Source organism: Lampetra planeri, chromosome 77 (genome assembly GCF_965212315.1).
Source record: "Lampetra planeri chromosome 77, kcLamPlan1.2.h2, whole genome shotgun sequence".
In the NCBI taxonomy this organism is placed as follows: domain Eukaryota; kingdom Metazoa; phylum Chordata; class Hyperoartia; order Petromyzontiformes; family Petromyzontidae; genus Lampetra; species Lampetra planeri.
In genome coordinates, this window is record NC_136182.1 from 888,132 (window position 1) to 904,822 (window position 16,691).

Here is a 16,691-nt window from a genome sequence, read left to right on the forward strand (position 1 = left end):
AAAAATTAAATTAAAATTAATACAAATAAAATAATAAAAATCACTATAATACAAATATAATAAAAATCTAAAATAATGATTTTTATTATTTTATTTTTATTAATTTTAATTTAATTTTTTTACCTACGTGACTTTACCGAAAAAAATTTGAGTATAAGTGTTTCGATGTAAAGCTTTCATGACTGCAGTGATTCATCTTCTTGGTTCTTTGGTAAAGTCACGTAGAATGGAAATAATAAAATAATATAAATAAAACATAATAAAATAATTCTCACGACGCTTCGGCCACAACGCCACAAGTCTGTCTCCTCGACAGAGCTGTTCTCCACCTGAGGACGGCTACTTGTCTGTGTGTGTGTCTGTGTGTGATGTGTGTTTTTGATGTGTAGGCCTCGGCAATGTAAGGTAAAAGTTAAAATGTAAAAAAAACAAGCCTACCTTTACCTTACCTTTTACCTTAACACAATACAATCACTATACCCTTACCTTTTACCCTTTAGCAGGTAAGGTCAAAGGTCAAAGGTCAAAGGTCAAATGTCAAATATAAAAAACAACGAGCCTACCTTTACCCTTACCCCATACTAATTACCCGATTACAGAGTAATTACTGGGGTACTACTACACATGAAAAAGGTTTATAACGGTAAATGCTAGGCAGAGCACTTTATTCATATAGAATACTCTCGATTCCACGCTTTCTTTTACACGCTTTCTTTGAACTCACTCTGTTGTTGTCGTTGTTGTATCCTCAAATCGTGTAACTCAATTTTAACCCACTTCCCAATGTGGAATCGACTGCACACTTGGTATACTTATGTCATACTGATGACAATACTATATTCTATCATAAAAAATATATGTTTTTAAACATTATTTTTAATATGTTATGTTTCGGCTTGGGTCTAATTGTCCACGGTCAACTGACGTTGGCTGTAATTGGCCACGGTCCCTAACGTTATGGCAAGCTTCGGGGCCACTTCCTGGAGTCGTGGAGTTCTGTCATTACTCGTACATTTAATAAAAGCGTGTTTTTAATAAAGTTTTTTTAATATTACTTGTTAAATTGAGGCCACGGACTGTGCCATGGAGCTTTTAGCGGTAAACAAGGTACGGTATTTACTGGGTAATACTTCGCGCTACCTTTAACCTACCATTTACCTTACCCCTTGGCATGTCGACACCTTTACCCTTTACCCTTTTACCCGGTAAAAATGGTAAATTACCTTACCTTGCCGAGGCCTAGTGATGTGTGTCTGTGTGTGTCCGTGTGTGTGTGTGTCCGAGTATGTATGTATGCGTCCGTGTGTGTGTCTGTGTGTGTCCATGCATGTATGTGTGTGTCAGTGTGTGTGTGTCCGTGTGTCGTAGGTCGACTCAGCCTCAAATGAGTACCTGGTGCAGTGTGTAAACATTGCCACTAGGGAGACAAAGGCGGTCGGGCGTGGTGCTGGCCACCCACCCCCTTGTGTACCGTTCCGGCCTTCATAGGTGCTCGCTAACAGCACTTGCCCCTACAGTCTGTTAAGGCTATATGGGGGATCTTTGTCTTTTTTTATCTTTGTGTCCGTGTGTGTGTCAGTGTGTGTGTGTCCGTGTGTGTGTGTGTCAGTGTGTGTGTGTCAGTGTGTATGTGTCCGTGTGTCTGTATGTGTGTGTGTGTGTGTCCGTGTGAGTGTCTGTGTGTCTGTGTGTGTGTGTCAGTGTGTGTGTGTCCGTGTGAGTGTCAGTGTGTGTGTCCGTGCTGACCACTACGAACAAGCCACTTGCACCAACAGACTGCATCAGGGTCGGCGTTCCATTTGTCCACTTTGTTGGCAGCACAAAGCTTCGGCCGCCTTTGTCTCCCTGTTCCGCCCAGTTGGCGATGTTTACCCAGGGACCAAACAAAAGCGACAACGGACCGCTCAAAAGTCCAACCTTTTGTGATGTTTCTCGTTCGGTGAGGCAAACCTACCGGGTGAAGGGCTCTCACTTTTTGGTCGGCTGAAAAAACACGCTCAACGGTTTCAAGAAGGCTGCTGTCACCACTGAACTCTAAAACTGCTATCACCCTAGCTGTCACCACTGAACTCTAAGACTGCTATCACCACTGCTGCCCCAATCAACACCACGACTGCCATCAGAGCTGCTGTCCCAATCAACACCACGACTGCTATCACCACTGATGCCCCAATCATCACCACGACTGCTATCACCACTGCTGTCCCAATCAACACCACGACTGATATCACCACTGCTGTTACCAATCAACACTACGACTGCTATCACCACTGATGCCCCAATCATCACCACGACTGATATCACCACTGCTGTCCCAATCAACACTACGACTGATATCACCACTGCTGTCCCAATCAACACTGCGACTGATATCACCACTGATGCCCAATCAACACCACGACTGCTATAACCACTGCTGTCCCAATCAACACCACGACTGTTATCACCACTGATGCCCCAATCATCACCACGACTGCTATCACCGCGACCAAACACGTCACCGAATGACAAGCCCATGACGCGCTCGTACACGTCACGGACTCGTGTGCACGTACTCAAGCCCATGACGCACGCGTGCTCATTATCGCCACGGCAACAAAAAGTTGGGTTTCGAAGTGAAGAGAAAGAAATTATGAAGTGCGCTTGTCAAAAACACAACAAAAATGGCTGCCCTTACCATTCACAGTGGGACAAGATGGCCACTGGGAGACGGTGGTTGCTGTGGAAGTGGTCGGCATCGCTGCTGTGGTGGTGGTGGTTGCTGCCGTTCCATTTGTTGTTGTTGCTGCGGTTGTCGCACTTGGCGTGGCTAACGTCGTCGTCACAGGGAAGACAAAGGCAGTCGTGCTGCTCGCGGACCCGGTGGTTGTCGCCGGAATGGTCATGTTGGTTGCGACGGGAGCGGTTGTGTTGTCCGCAGCTGTTGTTGATGTTGTGCTCAGTGTGACAGCAGTCGTGGTGTTGATTGGGACAGCAGTGGTGGTAGCAGTCGTGGTGGTGATTGGGACAGCAGTGGTGATAGCAGTCGTGGTGTTGATTGGGGCAGCTGTAGTGATAGCAGTCGTGGTGATGATTGGGGCAGCTGTAGTGTTAGCAGTCGTGGTGATTGGAACAGCAGTAGTGATAGCAGTCGTAATGTTAATTGGGGTAGCTGTAGTGATAGCAGTCGTGGTGATGATTGGAACAGCAGTGGTGATAGCAGTGGTAGTTGTGGTCATAGTCGTGGTGGTGCTGGCGGTGGTGGTGGTGGCGGTGGTGGCGGTGCTGTCGGTGGTGGAGTAACAATCAACGATGGGATCCAGCGCCACGTTTCTCCTGCCCATGCATTGCGTCCCGTCCGTCAGGGGCCCCTGGATGCACTGGCAGGACGAGGAGGTGGAGGTGGAGGTTGTCGCCGCGGGGGTCCAGTTCGTGCCATCCGGACACGGCCTGGACGAGCCGCAAGTGGCAGGAGCCCAGTGGAGGTAGAAGTCGCCGCAGTAGCAGCACTCGACCTGGGCACTCGCACGGCACGCTGCATCGCAAACGACTTACTATCACCACTGATGTCCCAATCAACACCACGACTGCTGTTAGCACAGTTGTCCCAATCATCACTACGACAGCTATCACCGCTGCTGTTACCAATCAACACTACGACTGTTATCACCACTGCTGATCATACAAACTCGACTCACTCTGTAGAACAGGGGAGATCATACAAACTCCACTCACTCACTCTGTAGAACAGGGGGAGATCATACAAACTCCACTCCACTCACTCACTGTAGAACAGGCGTAGATCATTCAAACTCCACTCACTCTGTAGAACAGGGGGAGATCATACAAACTCCACTCCACTCACTCTGTAGAACAGGGGGAGATCATACAAACTCCACTCACTCACTCTGTAGAACAGGGGGAGATCACACAAACTCCACTCACTCGCTCTATAGAACAGGGGGAGATCATACAAACTCCACTCTGTAGAACAGGGGGAGATCATACAAACTCCACTCACTCGCTCTGTAGGACAGGGGGAGATCATACAAACTCCACTCTGTAGAACAAGGGGAGATCACACAAACTCCACTCACTCACTCTGTAGAACAGGGGGAGATCACACAAACTCCACTCACTCACTCTGTAGAACAGGCGGATATCATACAAACTCCACTCCACTCTGTCGAACTTACAGCTCAGGATGCCGAAGCTCGTGACGAGGACGTAGTATTGGCCACCGCAGAGTGTGTCGGACCGGAGCATCTGAGCGTCCGGTGAATACGAGCCCACGATCCGGACATCCACCGTATAGATCGGAGTGGCGTTGACAGCTGTGCCCGAAAAAGGGGGGGGGGGAGGAAATGAACCTCATGGCGGGAACTCCGGGGGTCCAGATTTAAAGCTTTCGTGACGCTGTCTTTCCCACAGACCTGTTCTTCACCTGAGGACGGCTGCCTGCGTTGTGGCCGAAACGTCGTGAGAATTATTGTATTATGTTTTGTTTTTATTATTTTATTATGTCCCTTCTACGTGACGACTTTACCAAAAGAACCAATAAGATTTTGAAATCTCGATGCGATGTTTCCGTGACCCGCTAGAATCCACACTCTTAAATTATTTCGGTAAAGCCACGTAGGTCGACACATTAATCGATCACGACGTTTCGATCGCAACGCAAGCGATCGTCTTCAGGTGAGAGAATCAGACTGCTGTGGACAAAGCTTTACACTGGTCAACACACTTTTTCTGGCATAAGGTATTCCAACGGGTTTAATGTAATTGCTGATTCCAAATCTGGCATCAGTTTTTGTCTATCACATCAGGTTTTTGAGATATAAAATATTGCATTTTCAATAAAAACTGCAGAAGAAAAATATTAAATAGATGTGGATATCTACATAAAATGATATTATAAACACACTATCCTAAAAATACAGCACCATATTTTAACACTAAAGCAGTCACTGACTCGCAACAACTTGCAATCATAAGCGACAGAGTTAATTTCCGGTAAAATCAATGAAAATGGGGTATGCCGATAGCATAAAAATGAGATGTGATAGAGCAAATCTGACATCAGATTTGAAATCAGCACCCTTAAATTAGTCTAACACAGCTGCAAAAATCCAGGCCAGAAAAAAATGTTTTTTTTTGTTGACCAGTGTAATAGATGAGGCTGAGCCTTCTTGTCTCACAGTCTGTTAAAATATCTCAGAGTTGTTGTGTGGAAACCCTCCCTGTAGAGCAGAGGTCGCAACCGGGTACCCGATACCCGTACCCTACCCGATACCCAGCTACCCGTACCCGGCCGGGTACGGGTACCCGTTTGCGACCCTGGTGCGTCCGGGTACGGGTATGGAATCAAAACCCGTTTGCGACCTCTGCCATAGAGGCGGTTCAATCTCGGTTTGAAGCTTTCGTGACCGCAGGAATCCACGCTCTTTGGTTCTTTCGGTAATTTCACGTAGGTTGACAAAATAAGTAATAGATCACGACGTTACGATCGCAACACGAGCAATCGTCATCAGGTAGAAAGACGCAGCAGCAGTTCCACTGCGGAATCTACCTGATGCGATCGAAACGTCGTGATTTTTTTTATTCAACCTACGTGACTTTACCGAAAAAACGTTGAAACTTTGATTAGCGCGTCGTGTGGAGCTCGTCGAGAGAAATCAGCTGGCCGAATCGTTCTCTATCCTACATAGGCCTTTGTGTCTCGAGAGACAATTTCTTTTGCGCCTTACGAGGTCAGCTGTAGGTTTTGCAGCGCCTACAATGACTTAGTAGGCCAATCCTCGAGTGCCAATCCTTGCCACAGCAATTGCAAGTGAATGCGGTGGCAGCTTTAGAGGTATTTGTCGCTTGTTCTTTACGTCGCTCCCTCTTGGTCTGCCAAGCGGCGCGTCTCTTCTCCTCGCCTCTCCTGAGGCCTGTTTTCACAGCCTGCTGCCAAGCTGAGTCGGTTACCGGCAGTTTTCTCCCAGTCATTTGGGTTTATGTCGCAGCTCTTCGTGTCCCGTTTACAGACAACCTACGTGACTTCACCGAAACAACTTTGATTAGCGCGTCGTGTGGAGCTCGTCGAGAGGAATCAGCTGGCCGAATCGTTCGCCTTCAACCGACGTGAAATGACGTCGCAACGCAGTTTATGCGAGAGCCGGGGGCTTACGGGACCCCGAGGTCCCGCCATGCGGTTCAGATGCACTCCTGAGCCTCATGCAGGTGTAGAGGAGTAAAATGGGGACGTGACGTCAGGTGTGCCATTCAGTGTGATGACGTCACGTCTCCTAACAGCACTTGCCCCTACAGTCTGTGACAGGCTACACGGGGGATCTTTGTCTTTGTGTGTGTGTGCGTGGGTGTGTGTGAGTGTTTTTGTGTATGTGTGTGTGAGTGTATGTGTGTGTAACTACAGGGGCATCTTACTCCTCAGTGTGCCTAGAAAGGTCCTGGCAACGATTATGTAACATCGCCTTGCTAGGCACGCTGTGGAGAGGCTTGCGGAGCCCCAATGCGGTTTCAGGAAAGGGTGATCCTGCACAGATGCCATATTTTCTGTCCGTCTGCTACAGCAGAGGTGTAGGTAATTCTAACAAGACCTACATCTCTTCTTTATTGACCTGGTCAAGGCCAATGATACCATCAGTAGGCCTGGGCTCTGCGTTGTTCTTCGTGATTTTGGAGTCCTTGACCCTCTGCTCACGCTCATTAAGGACCTTCATGATGGTGAGCAGGCCCGGGTAAAACTACGTGGCCAGGAGTCAGGGCCAATCCCTGTACACCTTGGGGTACGACAGGGATGTCCTCTGGCTCCCACATTATTTAACATCTATTTTGACCACGTAGTTCGTGAAGCCTTCAGTAGCTGTACTGGAGGATTTTCACTCTGGTACAGATAAAATGGGAGGCTGATCGATGCCCGGGTGCGGTCAAGGAATGGCTCCCTATTGGTCAACCACGTTATGTATGCAGACGACCTGGTAATTGCAGCTCACTCAGAGGAGGAGTTGGAGGCGCTGCTGCTGACACTGGAGTGTGCCACTAAGAGGTGGGGCCTTACCATCAGCCCCTTAAAACTAAGCACCTGCCTGGGTATTTTGTACCATCGGACACTCCACCCACACAGCTCCCAATCGGTGATGGGGCAGTAGTGGAGAGAGTGGAGAGTTTCCCATACCTGGGCAGTGTGCTTATGACGGGCTCCAGTTTAACAGCAGAGGTCTCACTCCGAATCAGTCGAGTGGCAATATCTTTTCATCGATTGCGTAACGCTGTGTGGTAGCTACCTTGTCTGTCACTCCGCACGAAGCTTCATGTCTTCTCGGCCACAGTCATTCCCTCCCTTCTCTACGCTTGCGAAACGTGGACCCCCCTAATGGAGCATCTTCGCCGGTTAGAAACATTTCGGCTGGCCTGCCTACGATCCATCCTAGGTTTAACCAGGCTGGATTGTGTGAGGAGTTCACAAATCCTTGAAAGATCTGGGTAAAGTCCCATCGGTGAGCTCCTCCGGCAGGCAAGGCTGCAGTGGCTGGGTCATGTAGCCCGCATGCCAAGCCACCGCATACCTAAACAGCTTTTGTTCGGCCGGATCGAGGGGTTTAAATGGGCGCGGCACGGGCTAGAGAAGAGATGGAGTGATGTGGTACAGGAGGACGTGGAGCTGAGTGGACTTGCCGATGACTGGTACCAGCGGTGTCAAGATCGGCCTCAGTGGAGGAGGCTCGTGAAGGACGCTACTGGGCAATTGGAGGCAGTCGCCCTCCAACAACAACGGAGAGCGGATGAGCGACGCTCACAACAACGAGCGGAGCGCCGGGTGGCTAAAGCACTGCAAGTTGGCACAGTAGGGGGCACAGGTAGTGCATCAGCCAGTCGTCTCTGTCATCGCAGTCAGTCGACCTGTGGCACCTGGGTCTGCCCCGTGACCTCCTGCCAGCGGGCGTTCGACACTTCACGTGGCCTCAAGGTGCACATGGCCTTGCACAAGCGTCGTGGTGACGTCACCACCACTTAGTAGCAAATGGCGGTTGTTGTTTTGTATGTCTGTATGTGTTTATGTATGTATCTGTGTGTGTGTCTGTGTGTGTATGTCTGTCTATGTCTATGTATCTGTGTGTGTCTGTATGTGTCTGTGTATGTGTTTGTGTGTATGTGCCTGTGTGTATGTGCCTGTGTGTATGTGTATGTGTCTGTGTAGATGTGTCTGTGTGTGTCTGAATGTGTCTGTGTATGTATCTGTGTGTATGTGCCTGTGTCTGTGTGTATGTGCCTGTGTGTATGTGCCTGTGTGTATGTGCCTGTGTGTATGTGCCTGTGTGTATGTGTCTGTGTAAATGTGTCTGTGTGTGTCTGTATGTGCCTGTGTGTGTGTGTGTGTCTGTGTGTGTCTGTGTCTGTAACAGCACTTGCCCCCCTCCCCAACAGCCTGCTAGAGGCTACCCAGGGGACCTTTGTATTTGCGTCTGTGCCATGACCATCACCTCTTCTGACTCTGGAGTTCGGAATCCCCGGTTGGACACGAACCTGGGGGGCACACGGACACAGACACGCGCCAGCGGACACGAACAACGGGCAAGTTAAAATGTGACGTTTAACAGGGGGCAGTAAGATGAAGAGAATGATTGAGAGATATCGATGGTATCTTTACTAGAGGGGTGTTTGTGTCAGACGTAAATATTTACAACGTCGTTAAACCCTCCAGCAGCACGACTCAGCTGCTGAACCACTCGCTCACCCACTCACTCACTCACTAACTCACTCACTCACGAACCCACTCACTAACTCACTCACTCACTAACTCACTCACTCACTAACTCACTCACTAACTCACTCACTAACCCAATCACTCACTCACTAACTCACTAACTCACTCACTCACTAACCAACTCACTAACCCACTAACTCACTCACTCACTAAACAACTCACTAACCCACTCACTAACCCACTCACTCACTAACTCACTCACTAACCCACTCACTCACCCACTCACTCACGAACCCACTCACTCACTAACTCACTCACTCACTAACCCACTCACTAACCCACTCACTCACTAACTCACTCACTCACTAACCCACTCACTCACCCACTCACTCACTCACTCACTAACCCACTCACTCACCCACTCACTCACTCACTCACTAACTCACTCACTCACCCACTCACTCACTCACTCACTCACTAACTCACTCACTAACCCACTCACTCACTAACTCATTCACCCACTCACTCACTAACCCACTCACTCACTAACTCACTCACTCACTAACCCACTCACTAACCCACTCACTAACTCACTCACTCACTAACCCACTCACTCACTAACTCACTCACTCACCCACTCACTCACTAACTCACTCACTCACTCACTAACTCATTCACCCACTCACTCACTAACCCACTCACTAACTCACTCACTCACTAACCCACTCACTCACTAACTCACTCACTCACCCACTCACTCACTAACTCACTCACTCACTCACCCACTAACCCACCCACTCACCCACTCACCCACTCACCCACCCACTCACCCACTCACTCAATCCACTCACTCAATCCACTCACTCAATCCACTCACTCACGTACTCACACACCTTTGTAGGGAGTGAGTGTGTGTGTGTAAGGCCCCACAAATCAGTGTAAAATAAACATCGTTTAGTTTTAGGATGCGTCTCTGGATGCGTCTCTGTATGGGTCTCTGTGGGAGTGTATCGGTCTCTGTGGGTCTATGTGTGTCTCTGTGGATCTGTATAGGTATGTATCGGTCTGTATATTATATTATTATATTATTTTATTATGTTTTCTTTTAATTATTTTATTAGTTCCCTTCTACGTGACTTCACCGAAAGAACCAAGAAGATGAATCCCTGCAGTCACGAAAGCTTTAAATCGAAATCTGTATAGGTCTATTTGTTTCTGTATGAGTCTCGGTGGGTCTCTGTGGGTCTCTGTATGGGTCTCTGTGGGTCTCTGTATGGGTCTCTGTGTGTCTGTATGGGCCTGTATAGGTCTGTATGGGTCTCTGTGGGTCTCTGTGGGCCTCTGTATGGGTCTCTGTGGGTCTCTGTATGGGTCTCTGTGGGTCTCTGTGGGTCTCTGTGGGTCTCTGTATGGGTCTGTATGGGTCTCTGTGGGTCTCTGTGGGTCTCTGTATGGGACTCTGTATAGCAGCTCAACAGTTATGGGCCTTATCCCCCGATAAAATAACAAAAAAAATAGATAATTAATTAGAAAACAGTCGGTTTGAATCAGTGGGTGGAAGTCCTCTTACCGTCAGGGTCAGGAGTTGCAGGAGGAGTAGGAGGATTAGACTTGAACCCAGGACCAGCATCAGAGTGGCTGAGACCCCCCCTCTGATGCAGGCTCCTCGTCTGTCCCCGCGCGAGTCCATGAGTCCCCCGCCTACTCCACTCCTGCTGACATTGCGAGGGGCAGCGGTGGTGCAGTGGTTAGCGCACTGTGTGTGTGGGGAGCGGTGGTGCAGTGGTTAGCGCACTGTGTGTGTGTGGGAGCGGTGGTGCAGTGGTTAGTGCACTATGTGTGTGGGGAGTGGTGGTGCAGTGGTTAGCGCACTGCGTGTGTGTGGGGAGTGGTGGTGCAGTGGTTAGCGCACTGCGTGTGTGTGGGGAGTGGTGGTGCAGTGGTTAGCGCACTGCGTGTGTGTGGGGAGCGGTGGTGCAGTGGTTAGCGCACTGCGTGTGTGTGGGGAGTGGTGGTGCAGTGGTTAGCGCACTGCGTGTGTGGGAAGTGGTGGTGCAGTGGTTAGCGCACTGTGTGTAGGGAGTGGTGGTGCAGTGGTTAGCGCACTGTGTGTGTGGGGAGCGGTGGTGCAGTGGTTAGCGCACTGTGTGTGTGTGGGAGCGGTGGTGCAGTGGTTAGTGCACTATGTGTGTGGGGAGTGGTGGTGCAGTGGTTAGCGCACTGCGTGTGTGTGGGGAGTGGTGGTGCAGTGGTTAGCGCACTGCGTGTGTGTGGGGAGCGGTGGTGCAGTGGTTAGCGCACTGCGTGTGTGTGGGGAGTGGTGGTGCAGTGGTTAGCGCACTGCGTGTGTGGGAAGTGGTGGTGCAGTGGTTAGCGCACTGTGTGTAGGGAGTGGTGGTGCAGTGGTTAGCGCGCTGCGTGAGTGTGGGGAGTGGTGGTGCAGTGGTTAGCGCACTGTGTGAGTGTGTGGGGAGTGGTGGTGCAGTGGTTAGCGCACTGTGTGTGTGTGGGGGGGAGTGGTGGTGCAGTGGTTAGCGCACTGCGTGTGTGTGTGTGGGGAGTGGTGGTGCAGTGGTAAGCGCGCTGCATGTGTGTGGGGAGTGGTGTAGCAGTGGTTAGCGCACTGTGTGTGTGTGTGGGAGTGGTGGTGCAGTGGTTAGCGCACTGTGTGAGTGTGGGGAGTGGTGGTACAGTGGTTAGCGCACTGTGTGTGTGGGGAGAGGTGGTGCAGTGGTTAGCACACTGTGTGTGTGTGTGGTGAGTGGTGGTGCAGTGGTTAGCGCACTGCGTGTGTGTGGGGAGTGGTGGTACAGTGGTTAGCGCACTGCGTGTGTGTGGGGAGTGGTGGTGCAGTGGTTAGCGCATTGCGTGTGTGTGGGGAGTGGTGGTACAGTGGTTAGCGCACTGTGCGTGTGTGGGGAGTGGTGGTACAGTGGTTAGCGCACTGCGTGTGTGTGGGGAGTGGTGGTGCAGTGGTTAGCGCACTGTGTGTGTGTGGGGAGTGGTGGTGCAGTGGTTAGCGCACTGTGTGTGTGTGGGGAGTGGTGGTGCAGTGGTTAGCGCACTGCGTGTGTGTAGGGAGCGGTGGTGCAGTGGTTAGCACGCTGTGTGTGTGGGGAGTGGTAGTGCAGTGGTTAGCGCACTGTGTGTGAGTGGGTGAGTATCTGGGTGAGTATGCGAGTAGGTGATTGGGAAGGTTAGTGGGTGAATAGGTTATTGAGTGGGTGGGTGAGCTGATGAGTAGTTGAGTGAGTGGATGAGTGGTTGAGTGAGTGGATGAGTGGATGAGTGGTTGAGTGAGTGGATAAGTGTGCGAATGAGTGAGTGTGTGAGTGGATGAGTGGATGGGTGAGTGGATGGGTGGATAAGCGGGTGAGCGAGTAGATGAGTGGGAGGGTGAGTGGATGAGTAAGTGGGTGAGTGGATGAGTGGATTCGTGAGTGGATGGGTGGATAAGTGGGTGGGTGGGTGGGTGAGTGAGTGAGTGGGTGGGTGGGTGAGTGAGTGAGTGGGTGAGTGGGTGGGTGGGTGGGTGGGTGGGTGGGTGGGTGAGTGGGTGGGTGGGTGGGTGAGTGGGTGGGTGGGTGGGTGGGTGAGTGGGTGAGTGGGTGGGTGGGTGGGTGGGTGAGTGAGTGGGTGGGTGAGTGGGTGGGTGGGTGGGTGAGTGAGTGAGTGAGTGGGTGGGTGGGTGAGTGAGTGAGTGAGTGGGTGGGTGGGTGAGTGGGTGAGTGGGTGGGTGGGTGAGTGGGTGAGTGGGTGGGTGGGTGAGTGGGTGGGTGGGTGGGTGGGTGAGTGGGTGGGTGGGTGAGTGAGTGAGTGAGTGGGTGGGTGAGTGAGTGAGTGAGTGGGTGGGTGAGTGAGTGAGTGAGTGGGTGGGTGGGTGAGTGAGTGAGTGGGTGGGTGGGTGGGTGAGTGGGTGGGTGGGTGGGTGAGTGAGTGGGTGAGTGGGTAGGCGAGTGAGTGGGTGAGTGGGTAGGCGAGTGAATGAGTGCATAAGTGGATGAGTAATTGAGGTGGTAGCGAGCGAGCCGTTTTTGTTGTTCACATTAAACAGCAGGCTATAAAAGTTTACCCCGTAGAAGCTCTGCGTCCATAAGAAATCAGTGGAACGCGACCGGCACGCATATTTGTGGAGTGAGGTCAACCGAGTAGCAGACGTTCACGTGGAGACAACACATGTATTTAACACAAAACACGGGATAACTGCCCCTAAACAGAATAACAACCTTGATTTGAAGCTTTCGTGACAGCGGGAACCGATACTGTTTGGTTATTTCGGTAAAGTCACATAGTTAGCATTGCTGCTGCATTGGCGTTTAATGCCCGAGTTGGTCACGATGCTTGCACCTGGTCTGGAGTGATTGGAAGGCATGGGCCAGATCAGCTCAATAACAACGGTAGGAGGCTGCTAGATTTTTGTGCAGCCCATGGGCTTGTAATTACCAACACGCTGTTCCGGCATCGGCGCATCCACACAACATCATGGATGAATGCCGGGTCTAAGCAAGAAGATCTGCTGGACTACATAGTGATGGAACTATACACTACACTATACACTACTATACACTACACTATACACTACACGATACACTACACTAGTACACTATACACTACACTATACACTACACACTACACTAGATGTACTACACTACACTATACAGTACACTACACACTACACTATACACTACACTATGCACTATACACCACACTATACATTACACTATGCACTATACACTACACACACTACACTACACACACTACACTACACACTACACTACACACTACACTAGATGTACTACACTACACACTATACACTACACACTATACATTACACTCTACACTACACACTACACTACTCACTATACTATACACTACACTAGATGTACTTACACTGCACAGGCATCGCCAGTCAGCCTCACCTCGCTGAGTGTGTCCCCGTGCGCTGCTCCACTGCCGATTTGCTGATCTGTTGGTGTAGTGGTCACTTTGAGTCTCTCAGCTGTCGAGTTGAGTAACTCAGCAGACGATTTGAGTCTCTCAGCTGTCGAGTTGAGTTACTCTGCAGTCGACGAGCTCGTGAGGTCTCTCCTCGTGAGACGACCGCCACAGACAGACAGAGAGAGACACATGAAGAGACACGGAGAGACACGGAGAGATACGGGGAGAGACAGAGACACAGAGGCACACAGAGACACACACAGAGAGAAAGACACACAGAGAGACAGATACACACACAGAGACAGAGACACACACATACAGAGAGACACACACAGACAGAGACACAGAGAGAGAGAGAGACACACACACAGAGACACAGATACACACACAAACAGAGACAGAGACACACACAAAGACACACAGACACACACAGAGAGACAGATACACACACACAGAGACAGAGACACGCACAGAGAGAGAGAGACACAGAGAGAGAGAGACACGGAGAGAGAGAGAGACACACACAGAGAGAGACACACAGAGAGCGACACACACAGTGAGACACAGAGACAGAGAGACACACAGAGACACACAGTGAGACACGGAGACAGAGCGCTGTGTCTCCAATCTGCCAGTCGCCCTCCGATGCTTCGCGTCTCGCGGTTTTGGCAAAGGAATGAGCTGGGGGAGGGGTACCGTGAGGTGAGTGGGTGGAGCAGGTGGGGTCAGTGGGTGGAGCAGGTGAGCTGAGTGGGGTACAGGTGAGGTGAGTAGGGTACAGGTGAGGTGAGTGATTGATTGACGCCTCAGTCCGCCCGTATCTGAGTAGGTGGTCGGGTGGGGGAGGGTTTGGTGGGTTTCGTGAGTCGGAGTTTAGTGAGTGAGTAGGTGGGTGGCTGAGTGAATGAGTGAGTGAGTGTATTAGTGAGTGTATGAGTGAGTGAGTGAGTATGTGGATGAGACGTTGGGTGAGTGAGTGTATGAATGAGTGTATGAGTGAGTGTATGAGTGAGTGTATGACTGTATGAGTGAGTGTATGAGTGAGTGTATGAGTGAGTGTATGAGTGAGTGTATGAGTGAGTGAGTATGTGGATGAGTCGTTGGGTGAGTGAGTGTATGAGTGATTGGGTGAGTGAGTGGTTGAGTGAGTGAGTGGTTGAGTGGTTGGTTGAGTGGGTGAGTGGGTGAATGAGTGATTGACTGAGTGATTGAGTGGTTGAGTGAGTGGTTGAGTGAGTGAGTGGTTGAGTGAGTGGGTGAGTGAGTACGTGAGTGGTTGAGTGAGTGAGTGGGACAGGGAGTGGTTGAGTGAGTGAGTGTTTGATTGAGTGTTTGAGAGAGTGAGTGAGTGGTTGAGTGAGTGAGTGAGTGGAAGAGTGAGAGAGTGAGTCTGTGTGTGTGTGTCTGTGTGTGTGTGTCTGTGTATGTGTGTCTGTGGATGTGTCTGTGTATGTTTAATTCGTAGTTTCGTGGTAATAAATTGAGGGTGGAGGAGTTACCAGCCCCTCGCACCCGTCCAGAGCCCCGTTTAGCCACTGTGGTGGTCACAGACGCCATGAGGGGAGAGGGCCAATGGGCATTGGCCCTCCCCCCCAAGCACTGTCCACGACAGTGTTGCCCGTCCGGCACCGCAAGGAGGTAGGGGTTTGTTTTGCCTTCTATGACCTCCTGTCACAGGTGCTGGCTAAAGTGGCCACTCGGGACAGAGTCATCTTGTTGGGTGACTTCAATGCCCGAATTGGTCATGATGCTGGCACCTGGTCTGGAGTGATTGGAAGGCATGGGCCAGATCAGCTCAATAACAACGGTAGGAGGCTGCTAAATTTTTGTGCAGCCCATGGGCTTGTAATTACCAAAATGCTGTTCCGGCATCGGCGCATCCACACAACATCATGGATGCATGCCGGGTTCAAGCAAGAACATCTTCTGGATTACATAGTGACGGACCAGCAGATGCGAGACCATGTCCTTGACACCAGGACCTATCGTGGAGCTGATCTGCCCTCTGACCATTGACTAGTCATCTGTAAGATGCGCCTACCATTCTTCAACTCCGGTGGTGGGTGTACACCCAGGACCCCATTGCAACCTAAAGTGGCCTGGTCTCAGTTAGCTGATGAAAGTTGCAAGCGAGAATTTCATCATCGCTTGCAGCTGGGGTTGGCATCGTCCCCCACTCCCCCTGATGTCGAGGGTACATGGGCGAGGTATAGGACTGTGACTCACTCAGCTGCAATGGCTGCTTTGGGTACACGGTCCAGACCTCCCCAGAATCCCTGGCTGACAGAGGAGGTGTTCAGGTTAGTTGAGAAAAAGCGACAGGCCCACTCTCATCGGCTACAGCATTCCACAAATCCTTGAAAGATCTGGACAAAATCCCATCGGTGAGCTCCTCCGGCAGGCAAGGCTGCTTTGGCTGGGTCATGTAGCCCGCATGCCCAACCACCGCATGCCTAAACAGCTTTTATTCGCCCGGATCGAGGTGGCTAAACGGGCGCGGAACGGGCTAGAGAAGAGATGTAGTGATGTGGTAAAGGAGGACGTGGAGCTGAGTGGACTTGCTGATGACTGGTACCAGCGGTGTCAAGATTGGCCTCTGTGGAGGAGGCTCGTGAAGGACGCTACTGGGCAGTTGGAGGCAGTCGCCCTCCAACAACAACGAAGGGCGGAGGAGCGACGCTCACAACAAAGAGCGGAGCGCCGGGTGACTAAAGCACAGCAAGTTGGTACAGTAGGGGGCACAGGTGGTGCATCAGCCAGTCATCTTGGTCATCTCGGTCAGTCGACCCGTGGCACCTGCTGGGTCTGCCCCGTGACCTCCTGCCAGCGGGCGTTCGACACTTCACGTGGCCTCAAGGTGCACTTGGCCTGGCACAAGCGTCGTGGTGACGTCACCGCCACTTAGTGGCGAATGGCGGTTGTTGTTGTTGTCTTTGTGTGTGTCTCTGTGTGTGTGGGTCTGTGTGTGTGGGTCTGTGTGTGTGTGTCTGTGTGTGTCTCTGTGTGTGTCTCTGTGTGTGTGTCTCTGTGTGTGTGTGTGTCTGTGTGTGTCTGTGTGTGTGTC

General features: G+C 50.9%; 1 protein-coding gene across 4 annotated transcripts in view; it reads right to left on the reverse strand.

Annotated features, from left to right (window-relative positions):
• LOC144738050 (uncharacterized) overlaps positions 1 to 16,233 on the reverse strand; it is a 478,363-nt gene extending 462,130 nt beyond the window's left edge. The window contains exons 1-5 of one of the 4 annotated variants that reach the window (XM_078620954.1): positions 13,609 to 16,233; positions 10,260 to 10,401; positions 8,466 to 8,508; positions 4,176 to 4,313; positions 2,678 to 3,514 (exon numbers count right to left, since the gene is read on the reverse strand). In XM_078620954.1, coding sequence (XP_078477080.1) covers positions 2,678 to 3,514; positions 4,176 to 4,313; positions 8,466 to 8,508; positions 10,260 to 10,379 — 1,138 coding nt within the window. In that variant the 5' untranslated portion in view covers positions 10,380 to 10,401; positions 13,609 to 16,233. Of the gene's footprint in view, positions 1 to 2,677; positions 3,515 to 4,175; positions 4,314 to 8,465; positions 8,509 to 10,259; positions 10,405 to 13,579 lie in introns of all 4 variants that reach the window. The other 3 variants (XM_078620951.1, XM_078620952.1, XM_078620953.1) reach the window with 3 other exon arrangements.
• Between the last annotated feature and the right edge of the window lie 458 nt (positions 16,234 to 16,691).